The sequence below is a fragment of the Microtus ochrogaster genome, linkage group LG7_11 (assembly GCF_000317375.1).
Source record: "Microtus ochrogaster isolate Prairie Vole_2 linkage group LG7_11, MicOch1.0, whole genome shotgun sequence".
In the NCBI taxonomy this organism is placed as follows: domain Eukaryota; kingdom Metazoa; phylum Chordata; class Mammalia; order Rodentia; family Cricetidae; genus Microtus; species Microtus ochrogaster.
Genome location: NC_022032.1, coordinates 9851120 through 9877667, shown reverse-complemented (window position 1 = coordinate 9877667; position 26548 = coordinate 9851120). Strand labels below are relative to the sequence as shown.

At 47.7% G+C, this 26548-nt stretch overlaps 1 protein-coding gene across 5 annotated transcripts in view; it reads left to right on the top strand.

Moving 5' to 3' along the window:
• Positions 1 to 2144: 2144 nt before the first annotated feature.
• Rbpms (RNA binding protein, mRNA processing factor) overlaps positions 2145 to 26548 on the top strand; it is a 149536-nt gene continuing 125132 nt past the window's right edge. For all 5 annotated transcript variants that reach the window (XR_001229292.2, XR_001229291.2, XM_013352032.2 and 2 more), the window contains exon 1: positions 2145 to 2539. Coding sequence is in view for 3 of the 5 variants with exons in the window: in XM_013352032.2 (XP_013207486.1) it covers positions 2474 to 2539 (66 nt within the window). In the remaining 2 variants the exon portion in view is untranslated. The remainder of the gene's footprint in view (positions 2540 to 26548) is intronic.

The window sequence follows — 26548 nt, the reverse complement described above, 5'->3', positions numbered from 1 at the left end:
AATGAAGATGCCAGACAAGGTTCCTCTCACAGGACTAAGTTTTCTTATACAGAAGGCGCTAACTTTTAAACAAAAGACAAAGTTCTGGTTTGGCTTCAGGACGAAAAAAAAATCAGGTTTTAGTCTACATCTGAAATTAACCCACTTTTTCCAGGAGAGGGATAAGAGACTTCCCCAGCTACTGCAACCACACCATAACCCACCTTCTTCTAAATGGGCTCCGAGTGGAACCCATTTGTCATTTTTTTCTTGGGTCCTTACCAGGCTCCAGCAAAACAATGTCTCCCTGTGGAGTATATTCAGTAACAGGCAAGAATAGCCAAGGCAGGCAAAAGGCTGGGCCACCGAAGCCCACCCACTCGGCCATTGCTCAGGAAGACATTGCCCCCTCGTGGTTCCTCTTATAACTGAATGAAGAGCAGGCCGTGCAGAGGGCTGCCAATCAACACAATAATAAATCAAAACACGGACAAAGTTTCTGATTAACTGTAGCTTTGCTCTTCTGACTTTTTCTCCCGCGGTCACAAAGACTGTTGGTTCGTTTCCTCCCAGGAGGCACCTCGGTTACTATAGAGAGCAATGGCATTATGACGGCAACTTGGAACATTATTTTCTTTTAGGAACTTTCCCACATCTCCAGAGTCCATCAAAGAAAAAAAAAACTCATCTAAAACTTGTCTCACTATGGATTTTCACGTCACAACGCCTTTAAAAGCCAAAGAAAAATGGTGCGTGTATCTTGCTTTTTTTTATAATTTGAACCAGGATTCAGCGATTATGTTGCCTTGGAGTTGTTTGGGGTATCTTGTCTCCATAACACCACTTTCAATGGCCTAAAGGCAGGGCCCTTATCTTCAGCTCCTACCCCACCCCCGCCTCCACCCCACCCCCACCCCCCACCAGCTCTCAAAGCAGAGAGGGGTAAAGAATGTCGAGTGGGGAGAAAGAGATAAACAGTTAAACCAAGGCACAAATGAGAAACCGTGATTGGCCCGGCGTGCCAGACAAACTTCCTCGGAGAGAGAGAGCACAACCCATTGATACAGGGGGCGAGGGGGAGGGGGAAGGGATTGTCTTAAATGTCCGTCCTTACTAGCCAAAGAAGTTTACAGGGTTTATTGTTGGAAAAGTCCAGTAGGACCAGGAAAATGGAAACTTCCTTAAAAATAATGCTAGCTTCCGCCTATTGTAAACCAACATTGTGCAAGAATGAATGCTAGGAGAGGAGGGTTGCGCTTGCTCCATCTATAATCTCTAAAGCCCTGGGATATATATTCCCATTTCTCTGACTAGGAAACGGAAGCTGTGCGGTCATCCTGGTGTTGAGCAACTGCTTTGATACTGCCCTGACCTTTGAGGGGCAGTGAGGGATCCTCAGCCAACAGATACCGAGTGCCTACTAGGCTCCAGGTAGCAGCCTACTTAAGTACTGGCGGGGGAGACAAAGATAAACAGGGCACGGTCTTGTATTCCAGGAAGGGGCTCCCCAAAGAGTGAAGTAAACAAAACGATTCCCGAACAGTCTGGTGCCGGCTGTGCGAGTCTGAACAGGGACCGCCGGAAGTCCTCGAGAGTCGTAGCGGGCTAGGGGAAAAGGCTGGGGAGGGCTCGCCGGACTCCGGCACCAGCGGTGGGCTTGCCCAGCCGTGTCCTGCAAAAGCGGGGTTCGGTGGTGGGCTGTCCCCCGTGCCTGTCACCTTTCGGCGCAGGAAGAACCGAGTCTCGTCGGGTACTGCCAAGGAGGGTGGGTTGAGGTACACACCCGTCGTGGAAAGCAAGCAAACAAAAGTTGCACGCCCCAGTCTTCGTCGCCCCCCCCCCCACCTCCGGCGCCCCCAGCAGGCTCGGTTCCCCGCCCCGAGCCCCCTCTCCAAGCCCACGCGCACCGCCCGCGTGGACGCCGAGGCCCCGGGGGCTGGAGAGAGAGGGCGGACCAGACCTTCCTCCCGCCGACCCCCGGCCTCGTGGTCCCAGTGACATCCCCTCCCACCCCCCCCACCCCCGTCGAGCCGGGCCCTGGGGTCGACCGCTCCGCCCCGCGCTCCTCCTCCCGCAGGGGGCTTCGCGGTCCCGAGCAGCGTCCCTCTGGGCTGCGGCCGACCGCGCACGTCCAGGGAGGGCGGAGGGAGGAGGGGGAGGGGAGGGAGGGGAAGGGGAGGAGGGTGGAAGGCGAGAGAAAGCGCGCTGCGTGCGGCCCCGCTGCCCAGAGCCTGCCAGCAGCGCGCCCTCGGCGGCTCCGGTCCCAACCGCGCCCGCCGCCTCGCTCATCCTCCGCCTCGGCCCCGTCCCGACTCCAGGGCTCGCCCGGCCTCTCGGAGGTCCCCACCAGCCCCGGCTCCCCACTGCGCCGCCCGGCTCCAGCCCCGCAGCTCGCTCGCTCGACCGCCCGGGGGAAGGTAGCAAGCAAGCGGGCGAGCGCGCCCTCGCCTCAGCCCCGCGCCCCAGCCCCGCGCGGCGACGAAGGACCGGGAAGATGAACGGCGGAGGCAAAGCCGAGAAGGAGAACACCCCGAGCGAGGCCAACCTTCAGGAGGAGGAGGTACGGAGGGGGAGCCGGCTGGGAGTCTCGGGGCGCACGGGGTGGGGGCGCGCCAAGGGACGCGGCGTCCCGCGGGCGCGGGGCTGTGTCCACGCGCGTCCGCATGCCTCCCATTGCATAACTTTTTGAGGACTTTCTCGAGACTTGTGTAAGTAGAATGCTCAGCTTTGTCTACCCGGGCTGTTGAAAGCGGAATCGAGAGCTGACTCCCGGGTGACCTCGGATGATTGGGATCGGGGAGGGTCAAGATTTGGGTTCTGCGTCTGCTGCTGGAAATCTGAGGGAGGCATGGTCGAAGGAAAAAAAAAAAAACTCTGGGAAAGTTCTCGTTAAAAGCTACTTCCGACCCCAACTCCCCTCCCTCCCTTTCGGTGTTAAAAGTGCTGGGTGAAATATCTTCCGAGCTGAGACATTTTGGATTAATAGATAACTCATTAGCCGCATTCTTCTCCGATGAGTCGAAGACCCCCGCCGAACCTGGGCGAAGTGGATGGGGGGGGGTGGGGTAGAATAACAAGGGCTAAAAGCTTTGGATTCCCCAAAGCAAAGGCGCACGGAGGGTTTTCATGGGGAAATCACAACTTTATGTGGCACACTTGGAGTGATGATTAAAAACAATTTGCGCCTGTGGTGCGTTTCTTACTGAAAACACTCGAGTAATAATGTGTGGATGGGGTGTGCATGGAACTAATGAGTTTGGTCGCTTTTGTGACGTCCTGTCCTGACTTTACTCCTGCAGGTGGGTTTATTTGGAGGTCCCAAGAAACTATTTATCCTTTTTAAGGTCTCCTAGAATTGAGTGAGCAGAAGCAGAAACTGCCCAACCCACTATAACGTAGAAAGTGTTCTCACAGGTAAATCACATCCTCATAAGGAGGGTGAACGGAACTCAAACTGACTCTATGGCGGTTAGGATGGTGAGGCAATGGAGACACCGGGTGCAAATTAAGATACCGAGACTGAAACCAAACATACGGGTTCCATCCATCCGCCCATCTCTCTGACCTATGTGAACTATCCCTCTGGTAAAATGGGAACTGTTTAAATAGGGAAGACAGAAGAGACCTAAATTTATGCAAAACAGTGCAGAGTTTGGTTTTACCACAGTCGTAGGGAGGTGCACCTAAGAGAATTGAAGAAAGCTGACAATTGCCTCCCCACCTGAAGAAATTACCTCTTTTATAAGCAAGTATTGCTTTTGGAAGGTTCTGTTTATGCCGTTTTATGACGACAGCGCTGGGGAGCCAGCTGCGAGTTCCTGCTGCTCTTCACTCGATTTCCTGACAAGTTAAACTTAAAAAAGTGATGCCCTCTTGCCTTTTGAGAAATTGCTGGGTTTCGAGCATGCTTTAGTGGACACAACAAGGTAACTCTTCAGATCTGCCCTACTTTTATCCCTGCTAAAAAGATGGATTCTATGAAACCATCTTTCTTCCTTCATCCGGTTCAGAAAAATTGCAACTGGGAAAAAGCTCATAACAACAATAAAAACACCAAAGTTTGGTCCTTTTAAAATGATTTTGGAACACAACAAAACCCCAGAGGGTTTTGTTTGTTTGTTTGTTTTTTTAAGGTTTTGGTAGATAACAGTAGGCTTGTCTCCAAATCCCATACCCTAAAAATGATGGCAAGTCAGATTTTTCTCTTGATCCATCTTATCTGCAAACATTTCTAGTACTAAGGTCCCCCCTCTGGGTGATCATGTCTAGTAATGGACAGTGTTGGAGCAATCAGCTGCCTTATTTACCCTGTTACACCGAGAGTGTTGTCAGGTAGGAATGGCGTGTGATTCTGGGAGGTGTTTTATCTTTTTTAGTGAAATATTTGTTATTTAAGAAACAAGTGGAGGAGAAAGATTGCAGCGCTCAGGTTGTTCACGAGTGGGAGTGTGTAAAACACATATACCATGAGGAATGAGCTGTAGTTGTTTGCCCTTTTTTTTTTTTTTTCAGTACTAGGAGATGAACCTAGGACCACAGAGGTGCCAGGCAGCCACTCTGTCACTAGCCACTTTATATACGTTTTTGTTTAGAAATAGGGCTTCCCAGGTCACACAGTCAGGCTGTGAGCTTAAATTCCTGCCTAAGAGTCCTGGGACTAAAGGCATTTGCCTTTACACCTGGCTAGCATAATAGACAATCAGGGAAAGAAAATCGTGAGTGATCCAGGTAATTTTATCATAATTCTCTGTTCTTGTGTATATTTGGTTTCTGAAAACCTCTAGTTTTTTGATTAACAACCCTGAAAGCCACAAGTAAAACAAGTACAGTATTTTGGTGAGTCCCATTAATGTGCTTGTCATTATACAAAACCACAACACTGGACCCATTCCCTGCCCACCCAAGGGATCCGCACTGCTCAGATGCATTGAAAAGCCTCCGAGTGGACTCTAGGAAACAGAACACACACACACACACACTATCTTGTATACATCATGAAGACAAGAGAAGAAAAATGTGCTTGCTGTAATTTCCGGTGGCTACTAAACCGAACTGGGAAAGTGAGTCCACCCCTCACTGAGAGAAAACAGTTTCTCATAGCTCACCGTGGGGTGTAGACTTTCTCCTCCTACATTGGAGAATTAACTCAAGGCTTTCTTCTTCCTTTCTACGTCTGAAAGCAGGTCCTCCTGACATCCAGTATGTTTTAACCCTGAGTCTCCGTATTAGAGACTAGTCGGCTCACGTGGATACAGTTGTGTAAACTGAAAAGTCCAGGATTTGGGGAAAAAAAGCTGTACATATTTTCTGTGGTTGAAAATTTTTTTTTTAGAATCTGTGCAGCTTTGTATAATATAGCACATAAAACCAAGAAGAGGAATTTTAAGATTTTTGCAGTCTGTATAAGAGAATAGAATACATCTGGCTTTCTAGTGTACCATGTATACTCTCTGCAAGGACAGCCGGTTGTCATTCTCCTGGGACCCGAGAGTAGCAAGGGTTTTGTGTGTCTGTGCAGAGTGTTGGGCTGTTTCTTACATCACTTTTCAATTAAGGAAGTCATGCTGGCAGCAGGGTTGACCCGTTCAGAACCCAGCCTTAACCCCACAGCAAGGCTCTACTTTGAAACAAAAGTTCTTAGTTGGGTGTGGTGATGATTCCTTCATTTTCTAAGTCTCTGAGACCAGTCTGAGGCCAAGCCTGGTCTATGTAGCAAGTTCTAGCCCAGCCAAGGGAGACACTTTCTCTAAACAAAAGTTAAAAAAAAAAAAAAGTTCTTAGAATGTGTCTCCAATTGTATGATCAGGTTTTATTAAAAGTTAATACGTATGTGAGTGATGATCTCATAATCTGTCTCGTAATCACTGTCAATAGTAAGTTTGTGTTCAGACATATTGGGACCCTGTCCTACAGAACTTTATTAGTGAGTGATTTCCTTTTTGGAAATGAGATGAACGTGCCATTTGGTTGTATTTTTAGTTTCATTAATGCCTTTGGGCACTTTTTATGTGGATCATCTTATGCAGTTTAAAAGTTCATCTCAGTCTGGGAAAGCAGTGATTAAATCAGAGAGGCAAGCGTTGACCGTGTTGCACCATTGATTGAGATGTTTGGAGAAATCACATCAAGTCAGATCCTGAGAGGATCATACAGTTTTTACTTCAGATCTCCCAGAGTGCTTTAGTATTTTTGCCAAAGCATTGGGGTTAACAGTTGGCATGGAGGAAAGGGAATGCCAGTGGTGTGGGCTAACCTCTGGTTCTCGTGGCACATCAAGATCTCCGGACACGGCTTCTGGAAGCTTCGATTGGCAGAGTTTTGCACACTTCTGTGTTGCAAACCAAATCTAATGTAGTGAACTTGTTTCAGTCGTGGAGCAGGAGTAGGTGACAGTGGTTTGGATGGAGATGTGACCTCATGGTAGAGAGATGTCCGAAGAGAGCCACCAATGTGGCATGCATTTTAGGCTACTCTGCCAAAAGTGGTTTTCCAGTTTCTCTGCCTTGATGCTTTGGTTGAGGCGTCTTTTGTGGAGGCGACATTTCATACTATTTCTGCCAGATTTAGTGTTAGAGCCATTAACTAGGAACAGGATATCAGCAATGAAGTTAAGGGCTGTGGTTCTGTGGAGTTTTGGCAGGGGCCATCAAAACATGTTCTCCTTTGATTTAGTACCTGTATTGTTAAGAGTTTACGCTAAGGAAATTGGGCAGTAATAAAGATTTCTTTCTAGGAGTTATGCTGGCGAAAATTCTCCAACTGTTCAACGAATGGAATTTGCTAAGCAAAATCATTAGAATTCCATAGGAATGTTAGACAGCCTTTTTAAAGGATACGTTTTTTTGAAATGTATATTTATTGCAGATTATTTTTGTGTATGTAATATATATGCTAACAATAGGCGGGTCTGGAAACTAAAAGTCTGAAGGCAGGGTCCCCGCAGTCCACTGCTTCCTGGAAAATCTTAAGAGCCAGGCTCCAGACATCCTGAGGACTAAGTTTGTGTTGAGCAAACAGGATTTTTCAAGTTTTAATACTTTTTTTAAATTTTGAGATTATAATTACCTCATTCCCTTTCCTCCCTCCGAACTCTCCCAAGTAACTCTTCCACCTTGCTTCTCAAGTTCTTTGAAAACGGTGTATGTAAAACTAGATATAACTACAATGAATGTAATTGGTGGATTACATACAGGTCCTTGTGAATTGCTTTCTTTGGCATTTCCAAAATGGCTATGTGAGCCTTCTGGCTTTGAAGGTTTTGTCAAAACTCTTTTGTGATTCATGTAGGTGTAGCAAACCTTCAGGTTCGAGTTTGGTTTGGCTCAGGAGCCTGACTTGGGCAGGGCTCTGGCCTTTGCTGCTCCTCAGGGCCCTCATCATGTCCTTTGTCTTCATCTTTGTTTCTCCTGTCTCCTGTTAGTGATCTTCAGCTGCCCCCCCATGCTCTGTTACCCTCTCTCAAGCCAGCATGATGCTGTGCAGCTGGGTCTCATGACGCCCCAGATCTGTCCGCCCAGCTCTGGCCGCCACAGAAAAGTCCACACTTGACACTCGGGGCTGTTCTAATATGCCTCTGAGAACCCTTCTGCCCATTCCTTCCTCTGTTCTGGCCCAAGCTGAGCCTCCTGCCCCCCATCCATGGAGGCCTTGTTTTCCCGGGAAGTTCTTTGTTATCTCCGCTTAGCTTCTGGACCATGTACAAAGCTGTGCACGCTGTCTAATGGGATTCCCAGTGATCCGACTTCCCCATATCAGGCCCTCGGCCACACACACACCCTTATAAGTTTAGAATTTGGAATATACATGGCGGCTACCTGCTTAATACTGAGAGTCCTACTAGAGATTTCAAAAGGTCGTGACCCCACCTATTGGGAAATAATCTTTCTCACCTGTAGCATCAATGGCACAGGTGAGTCCATCAGATAGATGCGCTCACTCATCCCATGGAACTATTGGGCTCTCACCATTTGAACCTGGGTTCTCCCGTGGAACTCCTTTTTGACCCGGTCATGGTCTTTGCTAGGTGGAAGAGCAGGGAGCTCCCCCTGTTCCCAAACAGTCTGCTCTGTGTGACAGCCACTTTGGAATGTTTGTGTTCAGTTTCATTTGGCACCTTAGTGTCTGCCTGGGGGCCGGCGACGGGGAACGCAGGAACGGGAATGCAAAGGTCCCTCTTGAACAGTTCTTGCTTGGGTCAAAGAAAAAACTTAGGAAGGAATGAGAAGAATGAACCTTGACAGCTAGAGCATAAGAGGCTGGCGTAGTCCAGCGGACTGGAAACCTGGTGAACCAAGTCTTCAAACTGATGCCATGTTGGTAAGATCCTACCCTTGCCGGACCCTGATGGTGCTGGGCTCATAGGAAAATAATCTTTAATATGCACCAGGAGAATATCTTAAACAACTTTAATGCCGTGTGTGTGTGTGTGTGTGTGTGTGTGTGTGTGTGTGTCAGAGGTGAAGGAGGCTTGATGTGACCTGCAACTTGAAGCTGACTGAGGGAGGGGTATGTGCTTGAATTTCTAAGAATAAAATTGCCAAGTTTGTGGAACAGAGTGAACTGCCAGAATCATTTCCCCTATGAGAATTTCAGGAATATTTTTATACACTTACTAAAGAAATAGTCATCACTAGTATGTATGTATGTATATTTTTTTGTTTTTCGAGACAGGGTTTCTCTGTGGTTTTGGAGCCTGTCCTGGAACTAGCTCTTGTAGACCAGGCTGGTCTCGAACTCACATAGATCCGCCTGCCTCTGCCTCCCTAGTGCTGGGATTAAAGGCGTGCGCCACCACCGCCCTGCAAATATTTATTATGTATACAATATTCTGTCTGTGTATATGCTTGAAGGCCAGAAGAGGGCACCAGACCCCATTACAGATGGTTGTGAGCCACCATGTGGTTGCTGGAAATTGAACTCAGGACCTTTGGAAGAGCAGGCAATGCTCTTAACCTCCAGCCCCGTACGTATGTACGTAGAAGAACTGGGTCTCTCAATTGTGTAGACCAGGCTGGCCTTGAACTCACAGAGATCCTCGCGCCTCTGCCTCTGCTGAGATTAAAGCATAAGCCACTCTGCCTGGCCAATCACTGACTCCTTCCTGCTTGTTTTTTTTCTGTGCTGTATTACAAGTTAGGCACTGGACCACCTGTAACCATTTTTTTATCCTTACAAACTAATGTGGGGTTTTTGTTTGTTTCTGTCTCTCTCTCTGTCTCTCTCTCTCTCTCTGTGTGAAAGACAGTCTTGCTGTGTAGACCAGGCTCACCCGGCACACTGCATCCTCTCCTCTCCTGTGTCGGCCTCTTGAGAGCTGGGATTACAGGTGTTTCCCACTACAGTCAGCTGGTGCAGGTGTTTGCGTGTCCCTTTTATGGACAGGCAACTGAGGCAGTGTGAAGTGTGGCCTGATTGACCAGGGCCATCAGGTGTAGACCCAGGAGAGGCGCTAGGAGCTAGGGGAGATGCTTCCTCCACTCCGGGTGTTTAATGGAGGGATGGCCGGGCACAAATTAACAAGTTTAATAAAGCATGACAGCGAGGTTGAGGTGGTTTGATCTGGAAACAAGCCTGCTCCTGAGAGGGTGGTGAAGAAGAGGGCTGGTATTCAGCAGAATCCAAAGACTTTGACCTATGAGGAAGATCATGGGGGGTGGGGGGGAGATGACAGGCAAGGAGTCCAGGCGTTGCGAACATTCAGGACTCCTTTTGGGGAGGAACTGCTGATGGGAGCCGTTGCTTTCTGAGCTAGGAGAGGGGCGTCTGTCCTCTGCTGGAGGGCAAGGGGTGGACGTGCAGCACACAGATCTTCTTGTTCAGTATTTCAGGACATACAGCCAGCGTTGGAAGTGTCCATGAGGCCCCTGAATCCATCTGAAGTGGGCTGGAGAGGAGAGTAAGGGTTGACCTCAACACCTCTTTGGGTTCTCCATTGGATGGTTGGTTTGTGGAAGTACAAATTGGGTATAGGGCAGCTAGGAGTGATGATGCTGAGTCTGGGGTGCACAGGATAAGCCAGATGTTAAAATAGAATTTTTCAGAACAGTTCACAGATAGCTTGGTAATTGAAAATGCGCGTCATGTGTATGAGTGTCTAGAAAATGGAATTCCAATCCCTGGGAAACCTTGTGATGAAAAGCCAGGAAAGAGAAAAGGCTTCTGGGGGAAGAGGGAGACTTGGAAGTTCTCAGGGGGAAAGAACTAATTTTAATACATGAGCATGCATTACTTAGAAACTGCCTGATTATAATAGTATTTGCTATCTTTATCAGCTGGGGGGAGGGGGAGGAGGAGTTAGAAATATCTAGCTCTGTATAGTATTTCTCATGCTTTTCTGCTTTCATCAAAGTCCGAGGAGTTTGTTTGATTTTTCCCCTATATTTGCCGTCAGTACCCAGACTTAGAGTTTTTTTTTCCTTGAAGACCAGGCTTTGGCCGCCCGAGGTCATATGTTGTGCGGATCAAGTTTTCCTTTCCGCTACTTGCCTGCAAGTGTTGTTTGGCACTTTGCTAAGGGTCCACTGAAAAGCTGTCCTGGGAAGGACCTTAGAGAAAGCTGTCAACAACACGTGGTTGCATTTCCAGCACCGTCTCACCCCGCCGCAGCCATTCTGATGCATATTAATGGGTAGCAAAGAGGAGGAAGAAATGGCAGGAAGAGAGGCAGCTCACACCAGGAAAGGAGGCCGGGATTTCAGCTTGTAAATGCAGTGTCGTTGCGCCAATTTCAAAGGCAGTAGAAGTGCTTAGGCAGGCTGCTTTAATCCTGTCGGCACCTGGGATTTTGCAAAGGTGCGAGAAATCTGAGCGGCTCAGGATAGCGGTCTCTCTCATCAAGGCTGAAACTCCCACCTTCAATTCGTCCTTACTTTCCAGGAGTGAATGAACCTTACTGATACCCCAAATTCCTTTATGTCACCCGGTAGATGATGCTGGCTGGTGGCCAGTGTGCTCCCAAGAGAAATCCTACAGACGATTTTTCTCCTTGACTCCGCGGGATCTCATTTTGTGCAAACTCCTCTTTGCCACCTCAAGGCTGGCATACTTGAGGCCGCTGGGGACAAGTGCAAACTGCGATCTTATTACTGAAGTAGCAGAATTTCCTTTGTGCTGGGGAGGGGGGGTGCCGTGGAGGTGTCATTGTCTTACCCAGGTGGGAGTTACAAGACTGAGGATGTGTGAGCTTCCAGAGGCTTCTGTATTGACTGTCCTGTTCCTCCAGTCGGCATCATGTGATGGGGGAGGGCAAGACAGGACCCTCCCTTCCAGGCCCTTGATGTTAGGTGATTAGGGGCTAGCCTTGGTTGTTAGGGTAACCTATGGTTTCCACTTAGCCTGCTCCTCTCTGTTCTCTTGAGTTGAATTTCTGCTTTACCCAGGAATGACTGACTACTTTTCCAGCAGTGAGCAGCAGAATTGCTAAAGCGAGTCATGCTCACAGTGGTTTGAATTTCCTTTTTAACCTGAGGTGGTCAAGTCGGGAGGCAGAGGCAGGTGGATCTGAGTTTGAAGCCAGTCTGGTCTACAGAGTGAGTTCCAGGACAGCCAGAGCTACACAGAGAAACTTGTCTCTGAAGAGGGGAAAAGGCATTTATGATTGTTCATGCTAAGTGACTGAGCATTTATATAGCTAATCCAAAGTGGACACTAGTCCACTGCGCCCCACCCCCTCATTTAAGATGCTGGCGTTCCTAATGGCCTAAACTATAGCCAAGTCTGCCCTTACCCATGGACCCTTTCCCCACGTGCTGAGATTACAGCTTTTTTTTTTTTTTGTTTTTTTTTTTTTGTGGTGCAAATGCCCTGCCTTTTAACAAAGGAAATGCTGTCATGCTGTGTTCAGGGATGGGAAAACTGAGGCACCCTGAGACGCTAAATTAATCTGTCTGAGGTTTTACAGCAGGTGGGTAGTAGCTTAAAAATGTCCCATGACTGGGGGCTGGAGAGGTGACTCAGCGCTTAAGAGCACTGACTGCTCTTCTGGAGGACCTGGGTTCAATTCCCAGCACCCAATGGTCGCTCACCACTGCCCGTGATTTAAGCCCAGGAGCTCAGATACCTTCACACAGAGGTCCATGCAGGCAAAACATCTGTGCACAGAAAATAAAAATAAATACTTAAAAAAATTTCCTGAGTCACACAAGTTTCATGTGACTGGTTCTTTCTGGACCTCTGGCCCCATCTCCTGGGAATCCCAGTCTCATCTGATAAAGCTTTAGTACCTTGGATCCTCATTAGATATGCCCATTTGCCAGACTCCTTCCTGCCTGGTGCCAGCCAGTCTGCGTGCCTACAGGTTAGTCCTGACCTTTATCCTAGTCTGAGTGCCATGTCACCCAGAAAGAGACCTGTGACCGACAGGTTTAACGTAGCCCACGTTTCTACCATTATTTTCCAGATGGCATCTCTTGACATTTTCTGTGTGCTATTGGACTTGCTTACCTTGTATCCCTGATAGGCCTCTGGCAGAAGAAACTTTTCGTCTTATTTAATGTCTTTAAAAAACAAAACAAAACAAAACAAAACCCAGAGCCTAGACCAATGCCTCGTGTTTGTTAGTGAAATGCTTACAAACGTGCCTTTCAGAGGCAGACATCTGTGTGATACGCCACATCATCTTAGAGGCTATCAGCAGTTTCCGGATTGTTTTCTTTCCCTATTTCTTTCTTGCCTTTTTCCTTTTTCCCCCCAAAGGCATGGTCTCCCTGTTATGGAATTCTGGCTGTCAGGGAACCCGAGAGATCCCCTTATCTCTGTCTCCCGAGTGCTGGGAATCAAGGCCTGAGCAACCGCGCCTGGCTGAGATTTAAGTTTTTCTGTCTTCCAGGTGGATATTTCTGATTCCCAGTCCCCCACTTGATTGCATCAGAAACCAGAGTTTTCATTTCACAGCCTCTAGCGATTTTGCTTGGGTGGTATACGACTGATCCCTTGTGGGAGGTGGGGCAGACAGTCTTTTTGCGCACATAAAGGAATTCTTCCCTTACATCCAGTTAAACACAACAACTGCACTTAAACAGATGCCGGCGTGGCTGGAATGAAATAACTGCCGTAGCTGGAGAGACAGTCAGGTAAATTTTGCCAGGTGTGACTTTGGTCTTGAGAGGGTTGTAACCACCTGGAGTTGATGCTGAGCCTTTGACTAAGTCTCTCCGTACGCCGTTTTAGCTTCCAAAGATACAAGTTCAGGGTCATTCTGGCTTTGGGTGGCTGGCACAGACTTTTAGCACCTGGGTTCCAATGTGAAGGAATCCTTAGGGAGCTGCCCCAGGCCGCACCCACTTGTCTTCATAAACTTGGCTATTCCTCCGCTTTGTTTTTGCTTCTCATTGTGGAGCAGAACAGATAATATCTCAGGCTTAAAGAAATGTGCCTTGTCATTGGCTTATCATCAGATGGAAACCATCTGTTAATTGAGCAGAAAACGCCGGCCTTCGGATTGGCCTAGTTTGCACAGCACACCAAGTCCCAATCTGACCTGGATTGGGGGGGGGGGGGATTGTTGTCCTGCCCTGGTCATCTGTTGTCTGATCCCACAACCAAAGTTACATGTTCTTAGAAGTCAGCGCTTGGCCAGCCTGTCACACCACCCTTCAGTTTTATTATCTCATTTTCAGTGTTGCCTGGGGGACAGAGGACAAGTCACTTAAGCCGTTTAGGGAAGCAGGCCTCCCTTCCCGTAACTAAACGGGAGTGCTGGTACACACAGATGTTGCCTGCTGTGTGTCGTGAGTCCTATCTTTTCACTTTCTGTTTCTCAGTGGCGACACCGGATGCAGGAAAAGGCCCTGGCGGGCTAGTTGAGTTGCAGAGACTGTTGTGGAGCCTTTTCAATGCAAACCCCTTAGGTTTTGTTTTTATTTGTTAAATTATTTTAATACAGCGAGGAAAAACCAGTGTGCCCTAGACTTGGGAATTTCTTTTTTGTTTTAGGGAAGTTTCTTACACCTGGATTGCCTACCTGCAGTGGTTTCATTTTTTGTTTTTTGTTTTTTGTTTTTTTTTGTTTGTTTTTAGTAAGCAAACCAGTGCTGAGATCTCCTAGGGAATTGGGCGTGACTCCGTGGGTGTGAGCCGGCTGCAGGAAATGACCCTCTGTAAACAAAAGGATTATTTAAGGCCCATCCTGAGTCTTTGTGCTTTGAGAGGGTTGTGGGGAAAACCAGAACTTGGAATCCCGGCTTTAGCTCTTCCCCTGAAGAGGGCAGTGAGGGGAGTATCTGCCTGGTCAGCGGGCTCTACCTAGAGCGCCAGTTCTCAGCCTTCCTCATGCCACCACCATTAAATACAGTCCCTCATGTTGTGGTGACCTCCCCCCCAACCAAGCAGTTATTTTCTTGGTTCTTCATATGTGTAATTTTGCTGCTGTTGTGAGTCGTAATATAAATATCGACCCCCAACGATATGCAACCCCCAAAGGTGTAGCGCCTGGGAACCGCTGCTCTAGTGCCAGAACACCAGGTAGTACATGCTGTGAGAGCCCAAGAAAGAAGAGTGGGGCCTAGCAGCCCTATAGGAGGGTAGGAAACCCCAAGGAGGGAAAAAAGCCCTGGGTTGTCGGTTGTCCAGAGGTATACATACCTAGTGTGTCATGTCCGGCTTCTAGCTTTTGCCTAAAAGCCCACGGAATGCTGAGATGTAATCACAGCGGGAAAGGCAAACAAAAAGGCTCTCGCCAGGTGTGTTGGTAACAACATCCCCCCCCCCCAGCAGTGAGGAGGCTGAGGCAGGAGGTTGGCCATGACTGCGACCCTGTCCCTGTATAAATAAAGCCGGATCCGTTTCTTAACTTGAAGAGACTGTCATACAGTGGTGTCTGTACTAGCCAGTCTTTTTTTAAGCTAACAACGAAATAATTTATAACCAGTGGGTTTCAGACCCTGGACCTCCTCTACTTGAAAGTTACTAGTCGGTTAGCGTCCATCATACAGTGGGGTCCTGGATTTAGGGTGCCATCTAAGTAGTTGTGCCGTATCAGGATTGATTTATTTATTTGTTTAGCCGGTACAAATTCTTGCTGACTTGCAGCGATGAACTTTCCCAGCACTTTTTTTTTTTTAAAGGAGATCCCATCCCACTAGTAAGTAGAAACACACATTTTGCTCTAAGTGGGCTTGTGTTTTTCTTAGTTTTCCGCCGAAGAGAAAAACGCATCTTTGTAGAGGATGTTTTTTAGACTTTTGTTTTTTTTAGTTGCTACTTTCAGGAGGCCAGCTGATAATGTTTTGTGTGGGCGGAGTATTTTTTTTCCCCAGCAGCTAACAGTTAACGCAGCACTTTTAAGGGCAGAGATAACACTAGAGTAGCCATTCCCATCTCAGTTCTACAGGGTTTTATTTGTGTGCTGAATGTGCCGGGAAGCTCTGTATTTTAAATGTGGGGCCCCGGGGCTGTTAAGAGAAAGAGAGCATTGGAAATTCAGTTCATAGGGGAAAGTTCTTCTCACTGATAAGTGTCTGAAGTATTGAAACATTTCCCATTTTTTGTTTTGTTGTTGTTCCCATCCTGTGTGCCCTGTGTCCCCCTCTTCCCCCCCAGGGTTACTCTTTGAGACTACCCGTTGTCCTGGTCCTGGAACTTGCTTTGTAGATCATGCTGGCCTTGAACTCGTCCTGCCCCTTGCCCTAAAGGCGGGTGTGAGGGCTTGAACGTAAAGCAGAAGTCCTGCAGAAGTCATGGACGTCTCTTCCACCAACCTGTAACCCCAGGCCTTTATAGACTTTTGAAAAACACTTAAGTGAACTGTAAGCGAGGGCCCAGCAAAACTGCCAAACCTGACCACACCATAGGGAGACAGAAGGGTTTATTGGGGATCAAATACACCAAGCTGGGCAGGAGGAAGAGCAGAAGGGTGGAGAAGCAGGCAGATTTTATGTGAGTCTGAGCTCATGAACAGTTGCAACTGACCCAGAAGTAGCTACCCTCGCCAGGGTAGTAGTCCTTAAAGGTTGGATGGGGGTGGGGGTGCGCTTTTGGTAAACAGAAACCCACCTTTATTAGACTTGTTTACCTGATGACGGTTCTTCAGTTTACTGAGCCAAAGTCCCGTTTATGACAAGACCAGCTCTGCTTTTTTGGGATACCCCTTTGGAGTTAACAGAGGTGCATCTTGACCCGGATCTACTTGGAAGCAGCCGTACACCGTGTATGTTAGGTGTATATGCTTTTTTTTTGTTGTTGTTGCTTTTGTTTTTTTCAAGACAGGATTTCTCCGTGTAGCCTTGGCTGTCCTGGAACTCACTCTGCCCTCGAACTCAGAGTTCTCTGCCTCCCAAGAGCTGGGAGTAAAGGCACGTGTGACCACCGCTTGGCTACTTGTCTTTATTTTTAAATGCATGATTAATTAACATGACTTTAACTTGTAAAAAGATGTGTCACAGTAGGGGGGGAGGGGAGAGGAACCCACTCTCCAAGCTCCTTTGCCCGTTGCAAAATCCAGAGCAGAAGAATGAGGTGACAGGATGGAACAGAACAGTCACAAGCAGCATGGATCACACAGGTTCCTTTGTAGATGTACACGTTGAGCGTAGCATCTGGTTCTGTCGGTGCTGCAGTGTGTTGCTCTGCACATCCGTGGCACTATTGGTAAACCCAGAGTCAACATGAAAAGCCCTCCGCAGGGATGCTTGTCCTTTCCACGTTTTTAGCTACTCTAAGGTAAGCAAGTGTCTTGCCCATTGTGGGGCCAGTGTCTATTGCCATTCGGTCATAGTGTGCTCTGCCTGCTGACTCTTGGGAAGGTGAGATGGAGACAGAGACTGCCTTAAAAGAGTTGAAGTGCACAGCATATGGCTTTGGGATATGCTGTGAGCCTTCAATTTTGACAAAGATTTGTTCTTGGTTGCTTGACTGCTGATCTACACCTGAAGCCCCATCCAGAATGTTAAATGCCACACCTGTTCATTCCCGAAAACCTCGTGGGGCTGTCCCTGATTGGTTTTAGCCCACCTGTCACCAGCTAGATTATCTGGGAAGAGGAACCTGTTTTCTTCTATCAGCTTGGCCTGTGGGTCATTTTCTTTAGTAATGGTTAATGTGAGAGGGCCTGGACCGCTGGGGGCAGAGGCGCCCGTGATCAGGTGGTCCAGGGTGGTGTAAGGACAAATCGCAGTAAGCAGAATTCCTCCGGGATTCTACCTCAGTTCCAGCCTGGCTTCCCTGTCTACAGCTGTGTCCTTGTCGGTTCCTCCCAGCTGCAGCAGTGGGAACCGAGGCAAGACCAAGGTTGTCTTTTGTCATACCATGGGTCACTGTTGGCCGTGGGTGAGTCATCCTGTTGGTGTGTCCTTGATAGAAATAAATGCGGGCTCTTCCCGTGTGCAGGGAAAAGTAGATAGAGGTACAGCTTGACCTAGCCTCTCCATTCAGTCTAGTGCCGGCTGGGAGTCTCTACAAACTTCACAAGCATTCATTGCACTTGCCAAATTGAAATTGCACTCTATTCCCTGTAGAGCCTGCTGTAAATGCCCTCTCCACCTCCATACCACTGAGTCAATTTCAGACCTACAATGTAGGGACTTTCTCTTGCACTGGGATATAAAGAGAAAGCCCAGAGGTAGAAGAGTCTCTTCCTAAACCCTTAGGAAGCACTTCAAGTGCCTCCTTTTCATCTTTGTATAATAAGAATTTATAGGAATCACTTCCACACGTGAGCCACTACGAAGCAACATTCTGTGGATATTTTGTTTTGTTTTTTTTTGGGGACAGGGTTTCTCTGTGTAACAGCCCCAGCTGTCCCAGAACTGGGTCTATAAACCAGGCTGGTCTCGAACTGAAAGAGATCCTCCTGCATTTGCTTCCCAAGTTCTGGGATTAAAGGCTTGCACCACCACTGCCCAGCTTCTGTGGTTATTTTTGCTCTATAATTTATCTGATACTCAGGATTGACATTGTCAAGACCCAAAAGCCATTCATGCCTCATGTAACGGGACTTTGGTTTCATCAGGAAACGTTTTTCTCTTATTGACAGATAAGAGTCTTTTGCATTCTCCAACCCCATATGAAGATGTAGGAGGAAGGGAAAAAGAAAATTATAAGGGTGGGCTGGTGGTTTATACCTATAATCCCAGCCCTCTGGGAACCGAGACAGGAAGATTGGGAATTTGAGACCCTGTCTGAGGAGAAGAGAGAAGGACAGAACACTGCTTTTAGACAGAACACTACTTTAGGTTTGTCTACACACACATCTTTTTGTTTCTTTGTTTTTTGTTTTTTTGAGACAGGGTTTCCCTGTGTAACAGCTCTGGCTAGTCTTTGTAGACCAGGCTGGCCTCAAATTCACAGAGATCCTCCTGTCCTGCCTCCCCACTGCTGGGGTTAAAGTGTGCGCCACTACTTCCCAGCTCATATGGACATTTTTAACAAATGAAATCTGAGTGTTTGGACTGCTTTTCATTTAACGTAGAGGTGTGTTCATTACAGTGTCCAACAGACTGTGATAACACTTCATTCTAGCTGTAGGGGAACAATGTCACAGCAGGGAATCTAGATATTCAAAGGAATGGAAGAAAGGCTGCTGTCAACACAGGCACAAGGAACTGGTTGCTTTTTGTCAGGTTTCTGTATTATTAGTCCTGGCTGTCCTTGAACTTGCTCTGGTAGACCAGGCTGGCCTCTGAATGAAAAGGAAAGGACACAAGTGTCCCTAGGTGTGGTGGAGGAGAAAGTTTGTTATAGATGTGTTGGAGAGCATAGCCAGAGGCAGGGACATCTGGGAGAGTCCGGAGTGGGCATGACCAGGTTGAGCTGGGCCCTGTGGGGAGAGGGGGAGGGGAAGAGAGAAAGGGAACCAGGTGCTGCAGCCAGAAGGCCAAAGGTACAAGAGGGGCAGGGTCACCAGGATGTCTGGATTATATAAGAGAAGAGCCTCTAGGGGAAGGGTAGCCCAGTCCCCCGGGCTGGAAAGTTCAGGGTAGAGGGCAGGGTGTGTTGCTATCCACACCTGTAACAGGAACAGAGAGACGCTGGGAGAACCTAGCAGCCGGGTCCTCTTCCATAGGTCGTAGGTACTTTAGTTGTTTGTCCCAGGGTTGAAACTTAACAGCCTCAAACTTGGAGAACCATCTCCCTTGCCGTCAGACTCCTGGGATTAAAGGCATGGGCCACCACTGCTCAGCTTTTGCCAAATTTCTTAATTCACCTCTGGCCAGAGGTCCTTCCCTGTGTCTTTGGATTTTAGCTTGTCAGCCTTCTTCAGCTGCCCTTTCTGTGTGGAAGACCTTTCCTCACCCTTCCCCTTGGCCTGCTTCTCGGGTATTCTAGAGGCTTCTTAAACAACATGGCACCTGATTTCAGACCCAGCAGGGACAGCTCTGGCCACCTTTAAACTGCCAATTCAGAGGCGCCAGTTTGTGGTGGTGCATGCCTTTAATCCCAGTGTTCGGGAGGCAGAGGCTGGCCAGCCTGGTCTACAGAGCGAGTTCCAGGACAGCCAGGGCTACACAGAGAAACCCTGTCTCGAAAAACCAAAAAACCTTCAAACTGTGCCATAGCCTGAATATGCTCTAGTGTGTTTAGTTCACTCCTTATTATTGGGCATTGGCTTCTAGCCTTTTGGTGTAACTAGTTCTGTGTATGCTCCTGCTTAAAACGGTGCCTGTGCTCTTAAGTGATTTCCTTAGCTTGAAGTCTCAGAGATGGAATTTCTGGGTCAAAGAGCATGCATTTTTGTAAAGACATTTGATGTTTATTGCCAAGTCTTCTTTTGAAATGCGGCACCGAGTACTCCCACCAAGAGCATCACAGGCCTGGTTTCCTGCATCCCCTGCCCCTGAAATTTAAAGGGCCATGCTAAACCGCCTCCTTGTCAAGTCGCCTGTCACATTGTGTTTGTTCTGTGACGCCTGGTCCGCCTTCCCCTGCTCATGACTGGTGTGCAGTACAATGTGTGCTTTTCCCCCACCCCCCTCTCAAAGCATTGCCTGTATGCTTCTAACACTGAGGCAGGTACTGCCTCAGTTAGCACATTAGCCAATAATTTCTGGGGACACAAGGAGAAGTGTTGGTTCTGTGATGTGTACGAGGGACTTGATGTGTTTTACTGGCTGCTCATGTGTGCTGATGGGTGGTTCTGCTGTGCAATGTATATGTGGCATTCCTTTTTAAACTTTATATACATCTATATGTATATATAAACATGGGTCATATATAAACATGGGTGTTTCGCCTGAACATATGTTTCTTAGGGTTTTATTGCTGTGAAGAGACACCATGACTGCAGCAACTCTTATAACTGAATATTTGTTTTTTTATTTACTTATTTTTATTTTTACTTTATGTGTGCAAGGTAAAACATGCATGTCTGTATGAGGGTGTTAGGTCTTGGAGTTACAGACAGTTGTGAGATGCCATGTGGGTGTGGGGAATTGAACCCAGGTCCTCTGGAGGAGCAGTCAGAACTCTTAATCACTGAGCCATCTCTCCAGTTCCAAATGAAAACATTTAATTGGGGGTGGCTCACTTATAGTTTCAGTGGTTCAGTCCATTATCATCATCACAGGGAACATGGCGGCGTGTAGGCTGGAGAAGTAGGCAACAGGATGTCAACTGAGACCTTGGGCTGGGCGGTCTCCTGAGCATAGGAAATTTCAAAGTTTGCCCCCACAGTGACATACTTCCTCTAACAAGGCCATGCCCACTTCAACAAAGCTACATTTTCTAATAGTGCCACTCCCTGTGAGGTTATGGGGGCCAATTACATTCAAACTACCACAGTATGTCTGTGTACCACATGTGTGCCTGGTACCCTTGGAGGTCAGAAGAAAGCATAGCATCCTCTGGACTTGGAGTTACAGGCAGGTATGAGATGCCATGTGGGTGCTGGAAATTAAAACTGGGTCTGAGCCTTTCTTTCTTCCTCTACCTTTTTTTTGGCGGGGGGCGGGGGGCAGGGGCTGGGAGTCAGGTTCTCTCTACATAGCCCTGACCGTCCTAAAACTCTATGTAGACAGGTTGACCTTAATTTCACAGACATCTTCCTGCCTCTGCCTCCTTAGTGCTAGATTAAAGGTGTGTCCGCCACTGACGGTCTTGAAGCATTGCTTGCATCACCCCCAGCGTTTGTCGGGTAAGCTCATGACACTCCCACTAAGGCACACTGTAACCATACTGGTTATATCTCAGCATGGACATGTATCTCAGGACCTGTGGGTTTGTCCTGGATCTTTTTATTTTCCAGGCACATAGTTGGTTTGCTCTTGGGTAGAGGACGGAGACAGTAATAGATATTTCTGGTCAGTGTGACCTACAGCTACTGATCAGCTAGTCAGTTTGACAGCTGGAAGGAGCTTTTTTTTTCTTTTTTGAAACAGGGTTTCTCTGTAACAGCCCTAGCTGTCCTAGAACTAGCTCTGTAGACTAGGCTGGCCTCTAACTCAAAGAGATTCACCTGGCCCTGCCTCCCGAGTGCTGGGATTAAAGGCTTGCACCACCACTGGCCACTTTAAAAGTTTTACGTGTATTGGTGTTTTGCCTGCATGTGTGTCTGTGTGAGGGTGTCGGATCCCTTGGAACTGGAGTTAAAGACAGTTGTGAGCTGCCATGTGGGTGCTGGGAATTAAACCTGGGTCCTCAAAAAGAACAGCCAATGCTCTTAACCACTGAGCCGTCTCTTTAGCCCCAAAGGAGCTTATTTAAAAAGCAATGCCTTGCATTGGGATTGGTCATGGCGTGCATGTGCTTAAGAAAATACCCTTTCTGCCTCTCCACGTGAGGAGTGGGGGGACATGGAGCCCTAGTGTGGAAGCAGCCATAGGGATCCCTCAGCCATTCGAGGTGCTCTTGTGCTCCCAGGAGGGGCTGTCATGCAGATGCCCGCCGCATACCAAGAGCCAAACATTGCCTGAGGAGTGTAGCTCAGGTCTCCTCATGTGGGCAGGGCAGCCGTCATTAACCCCAGCCCACAGGCCTCCTTAATTGTTCCCAGAGCCATTCTGTGGAGCACACCCTCCGCAAAGCCGGCACACATGTTGTTGCAGTGTGAGTCCAGGAAATAGGCAGATGTAATGGAAACCTCTGTCTTGACTCATCCTGCCTGTTTGAGTGGAATTCTCCCCGCTTTTGGCATTTTCTGCTCTTAACGCGTATTTGAGTGTGAATTCCTATTGAGTTCGTGGAGCAACTGGATTCTTAGGCACCCTGGCACTTCCCTCAGAGTAACTAGAAGCTCTTTGGCAAATAAGCACGTGCCTTATTGTCTTGAATTCTTTGATTCAGGTTGACAGATGGCGAAGAGAACATTGATTAGTAGGGAGGCCGAATGACTCCCCTGGGGTGCAGGAATGATATTTCGCTGAAGACAGACAGCCAGCCTAGCATTGCTGCCTTGGCCTTTCTGGGGGTGTAGAGGTAGTTGGTGAGTGAGACTATTCCTGCCTAGTTGGAAGCACCCCGCGAACTCAGGAAAGGGTAGTATAATGACTTGAGATCAGATGACGTGGATGATATCGAGAAATGCACATGAAATGGACCTAGAAATAGAGGGAGAGGAGTGGGGTCAGAGTGAAGCCGACTTTGTGGAGACGTGTGGGCTTTTGGGAGATGAAGATTTAAACAGGCAGAGCGGCATGAGCCCTGGAGTCAGAGATATGAGCAGGGAAAATTAGTGACTCTGGTCAGGGTCCGGTCCCAGTACCCACCTCCACCTCCCAATTGTCCTGACTTTAGTTCCAGGAGATGCAGAGCCTTTCTCTGGCCTCCACAGGCGCCAGGCACACGTGATAAACATACTTACATGTAGGGCAAAACACTCATGCGTAAAATAAAATTGGAAACAAAATCGAGACTAGAAAGGGCAGGGAGGAGTTGCGTCTGTCTAGTTGAACGAAGAGTGAAGGATATACATTGGGGAGTATTTTAAAGAATTTTCATTATCTGTCTATGCCATTGGCATCTCAGTTCTGTTTTATGGGTGACTGATACACGACCAGACACTTTAGCAAACATACTAAACTTACTCTCAGTAGACCAGGCTGGCCTTGAATTTAGAGATCCACTTTCGGGTGCTGGGACTAAAGTCACCACTTGGCTGACCTTTTTTATCCATGTGAGTTAGTGTGGAACACTGACTGCACTTAATTGAGCTGTAATTTATGTACTTCATTCACACCTGAAAGTGCAATTGGATAATTCTTTATTTTCTTTTTTATTTTTTTTTTTTTGAGGCAGGGTCTCACTATGTAGCTCTGGCTGTCCTGGAACTCTCAGATCCTCCTGCCTCTTCCTTTCTAGTGCTGGGACTATAAAGGTTTGGATAACCATTCTCAGAGATTGGTTGATTATGTATTTAGAGACAAGATCTCAGGTAGCCCAGTCTGGGCTTAAACTTGCTAAGTCGCCAATGATGACTCGAGCTGCAGGTGTGATGTGTGCTACCATATTCAGTATGGCCCCGGAGCTCTTGAGCCCGAGATTTTATGCATGTTAGGCAAGCACTCTACCCACTGGGCTTCATTCCCAGCTGGCTGTTGATTAATGCTTAGCTTATGAATAGAGTGGTGGAAATAGTCTTCACTGATGATTGATTGTCTTAGTTTATTTCCCTGTTGCTGTGATAAATATTCTAACTAAAGCAGTTTAAAGGAGAAAGGGTTTATTTTATTTAGCTCATAGGTCAAGATTCTGATCCTCTTTGCTGGGAAGCCAAGGCTCGAAGCAGCTGGGTGGATCCCATCCACAGTAGGGAAGCAGAGAAGCTGATTGCGTGAGAAGCTGATTGCGTGAGCTGCTCTTCAGCTCCCTTGCCCCTTTAACTGTCCTGGACAAGCCAGGGAATGGAGCTGCCCATAGTGGGCAGGTCTTGCCACCCCAATTAATGCAATTAAGATAATCCTCCTTGGGCATCTCCAGTGTCCCATCTTCCAGGTGATTCTAGATTTTGTCAAGGGGATTTTTTTTTTCTTATTCATCTGTTGAGGAAGTATACTGTTGCCCTTTGTGGGGTGGGGGTAGTTATTGCAAAGCCATCTGACATTTGGCCTCCAACTCCCTGGATTTCTAAGGCCTGGTGTCCGTCAGTACTTGGCGTACACTTATCTGTTCCTGTTTACCGGTGGGATGTTCTTAGTCTGTGGGGCTCACACTACCCCTGCAGGACTGCAGCTGGGTCCTGAGTTAGCATGCTCTCTGTGCTGCCTGCTGCTTTCACTTAATCCTTTCGTATCTGTGCTGTGGTTGGATGAACTTGGGTCTGTCCCCCAAAGTTCACGTGCTGGAGGCCTCCCTCAGCTTCAGTGAGGTGGATCTTTTAGAGGTGGGGTGTAGATCTTGGATCCCTCCCTGGACAGAGTTAACCCATGGTAGCTCCCCGTGGCTGGAAGACAGCAATCTCCTGTTCCAGCTCCCTTTCTATGGCTCCATGTTGTGAAGCAGCTGGGGCTCAAACTAGGACACATCGAGCCTCCCACAAGTTGCTCAGTCTCATAAATTTGTCATTTGGGCTCTGTCTTGCCTAGCTTTGCTCTGAGAAGCTTCTCAGGGAGCTCAGGCTGGCCTTGAACTCCTCATCCGGTCCTCCCTCTTCTAACTTCCTGTTTCTGGGATTGCCGGCTATTGCACTTGGTTTATTTTTTTTTTGAAATGTATAATTACTGCTCTTCTATAACATTCGACTTCAAGATATCCTATAGATTCTCAAAATTCTTTAACAATTATAACTCATTCCATTCCAAAGGTTTCTCATGTTAAAAGTTTAATGAAGCCACTTCATCCTCCCTTAACTGTAATGGATTATTTGTTGTCTGTCTGTCTGTCTGTCTGTCTGTCTGTCTCTCTCTCTCTCTCTCTCTCTCTCTCTCTCTCTCTCTCTCTCTCTGCCTGAGTCCATTTGTGAAGTCCTGGAACTCAGGTTGGCCTTGAACTCACAGAGATCTCCTAAACTTCTACTTCTTCAGTGTTGGGATTACAGGTGGGCGCCACACCCAGCTTGTTTATTTTTTTGCTAGTTGCTAAGTTTATTTCCCTAAAGGAGAAAGCACATTTCACACCCTTCCATGTATCTCCGCCAGACAGGGCCTCACTCTTCTCCTAGACTGCTCAAGTGGGAGGCTCAGTTATTTTAAGGCCTGGAATCTTGTGGGGACTCTGTGGGAGATAGGAGACGGAGGGGGAGCCTGTTCCTCACTTACTGTCAAAATTGAGAAATAACTCTCCGCCCTCCCGTTCATTAAGCTTGTCTGGCCCAGAGCCAGGTGCCCAAGGAAGGTGGCCAGCTCCCCTCCCACCCTACTATAAGTAACTGTAGTTAATCAGGGATCCCCCCACCCTCCCAGTCTCTTTCAGAATGATAGCATAGCTGGCCCCGGACACCATGAGGATGAATGAGTTAATATTTGCGGAGGCCTCTGGAAATGTTAAGTACTCTCTGGTGCTCTTATCTGCTCTCTAGCCTGATTTCCTTATAAGGCTGTCCCCTGAGCTGAGGACCTGGAGTGTGGAGCCACCCCAGAGCCGGGATGGCTATGGCGGTTCATGACAATGTTCCCGGAATGGGCTCAGATTTCCTATTTTAATGCTAGTGATAACACATCTTGCTAATTGTTAGTGTTGGGCTCACAAGTATGTTCCCCCGAGTTTTACAGCGTCTATATTTAGCACTCCATCTTCACGATTCTTGTCCTCCCAAGACCAAGTTTAGTAAAATCCATTCGGTTAGTCAAAGTTCCTCAATTTTCTTTTCCTGGAAAGATAGACCACTTATCCCAAGAATTACTTAGTAAACTTAGTCTTAAAAATACCCTTTCAAGGAAAAAACCAGACATTCCTCAATAGTGCTTTATGCACTTGTCCAAATCAATAAATTAGTATGTACAAATATGTTTTTAATGGCGCCGCTTAATTTAGTTGGTAACGTGCTTGTGCAGAATGCTCACAGCCTGGGTTTAATCCCCAGGAGAGCAGCAGCATCAATCACGGGTGCACCGCTGTGATTCCAGGTACATTTCCAGGAATGCCCAGATAGTTCCTGTGCCTCTGTCTTTCTGTGTGTCATCTACGGTTTCTCCGATGTCCACCCATGGACATGGTTGGAGCTGAGGGTGTCTTTGAACTTCTGATGCTCCGCCTCCGCCTGCTGAGTGCTCAGTCACAGGTGTGGACCCCTAGGCCACCACACGGCCTGTAGATGGTGTTGGTGACTGGACCCAGGGTTTTGTGCACACACTCAAGTGTGCCTCGAGGCACACACTCTACCAGCTGACCTGTATCCTCCGCCCTAGTACGGGACTTGGTTGTCGGCATAATCATAGAGATTTGATAGAGATTTGTACGGCCACTGGCTTCTGAGTAGGAAAAGCCTAAGTACAAAGTGCCTTTGTCCAGTCCTTTCTCTCAAGCTGAGGCTGGGACTTAGGTGCGGAAGGCATCTGTTTCTTGTGTGTGCTTGTGCATGTGTTTGCACGAGGGAAGGACGGTTCTTTTTAGGTGCAGCCCTTCTTGGTACAGGGTTTCTTACTAGCCTTGACTGGCCAGTGAGCTCCCCTTTGTTTGTTTTTTCTTCTTCTTCTTCTTCTTCTTCTTCTTCTTCTTCTTCTTCTTCTTCTTCTTCTTCTTCTTCTTCTTCTTCTTCTTCTTCTTC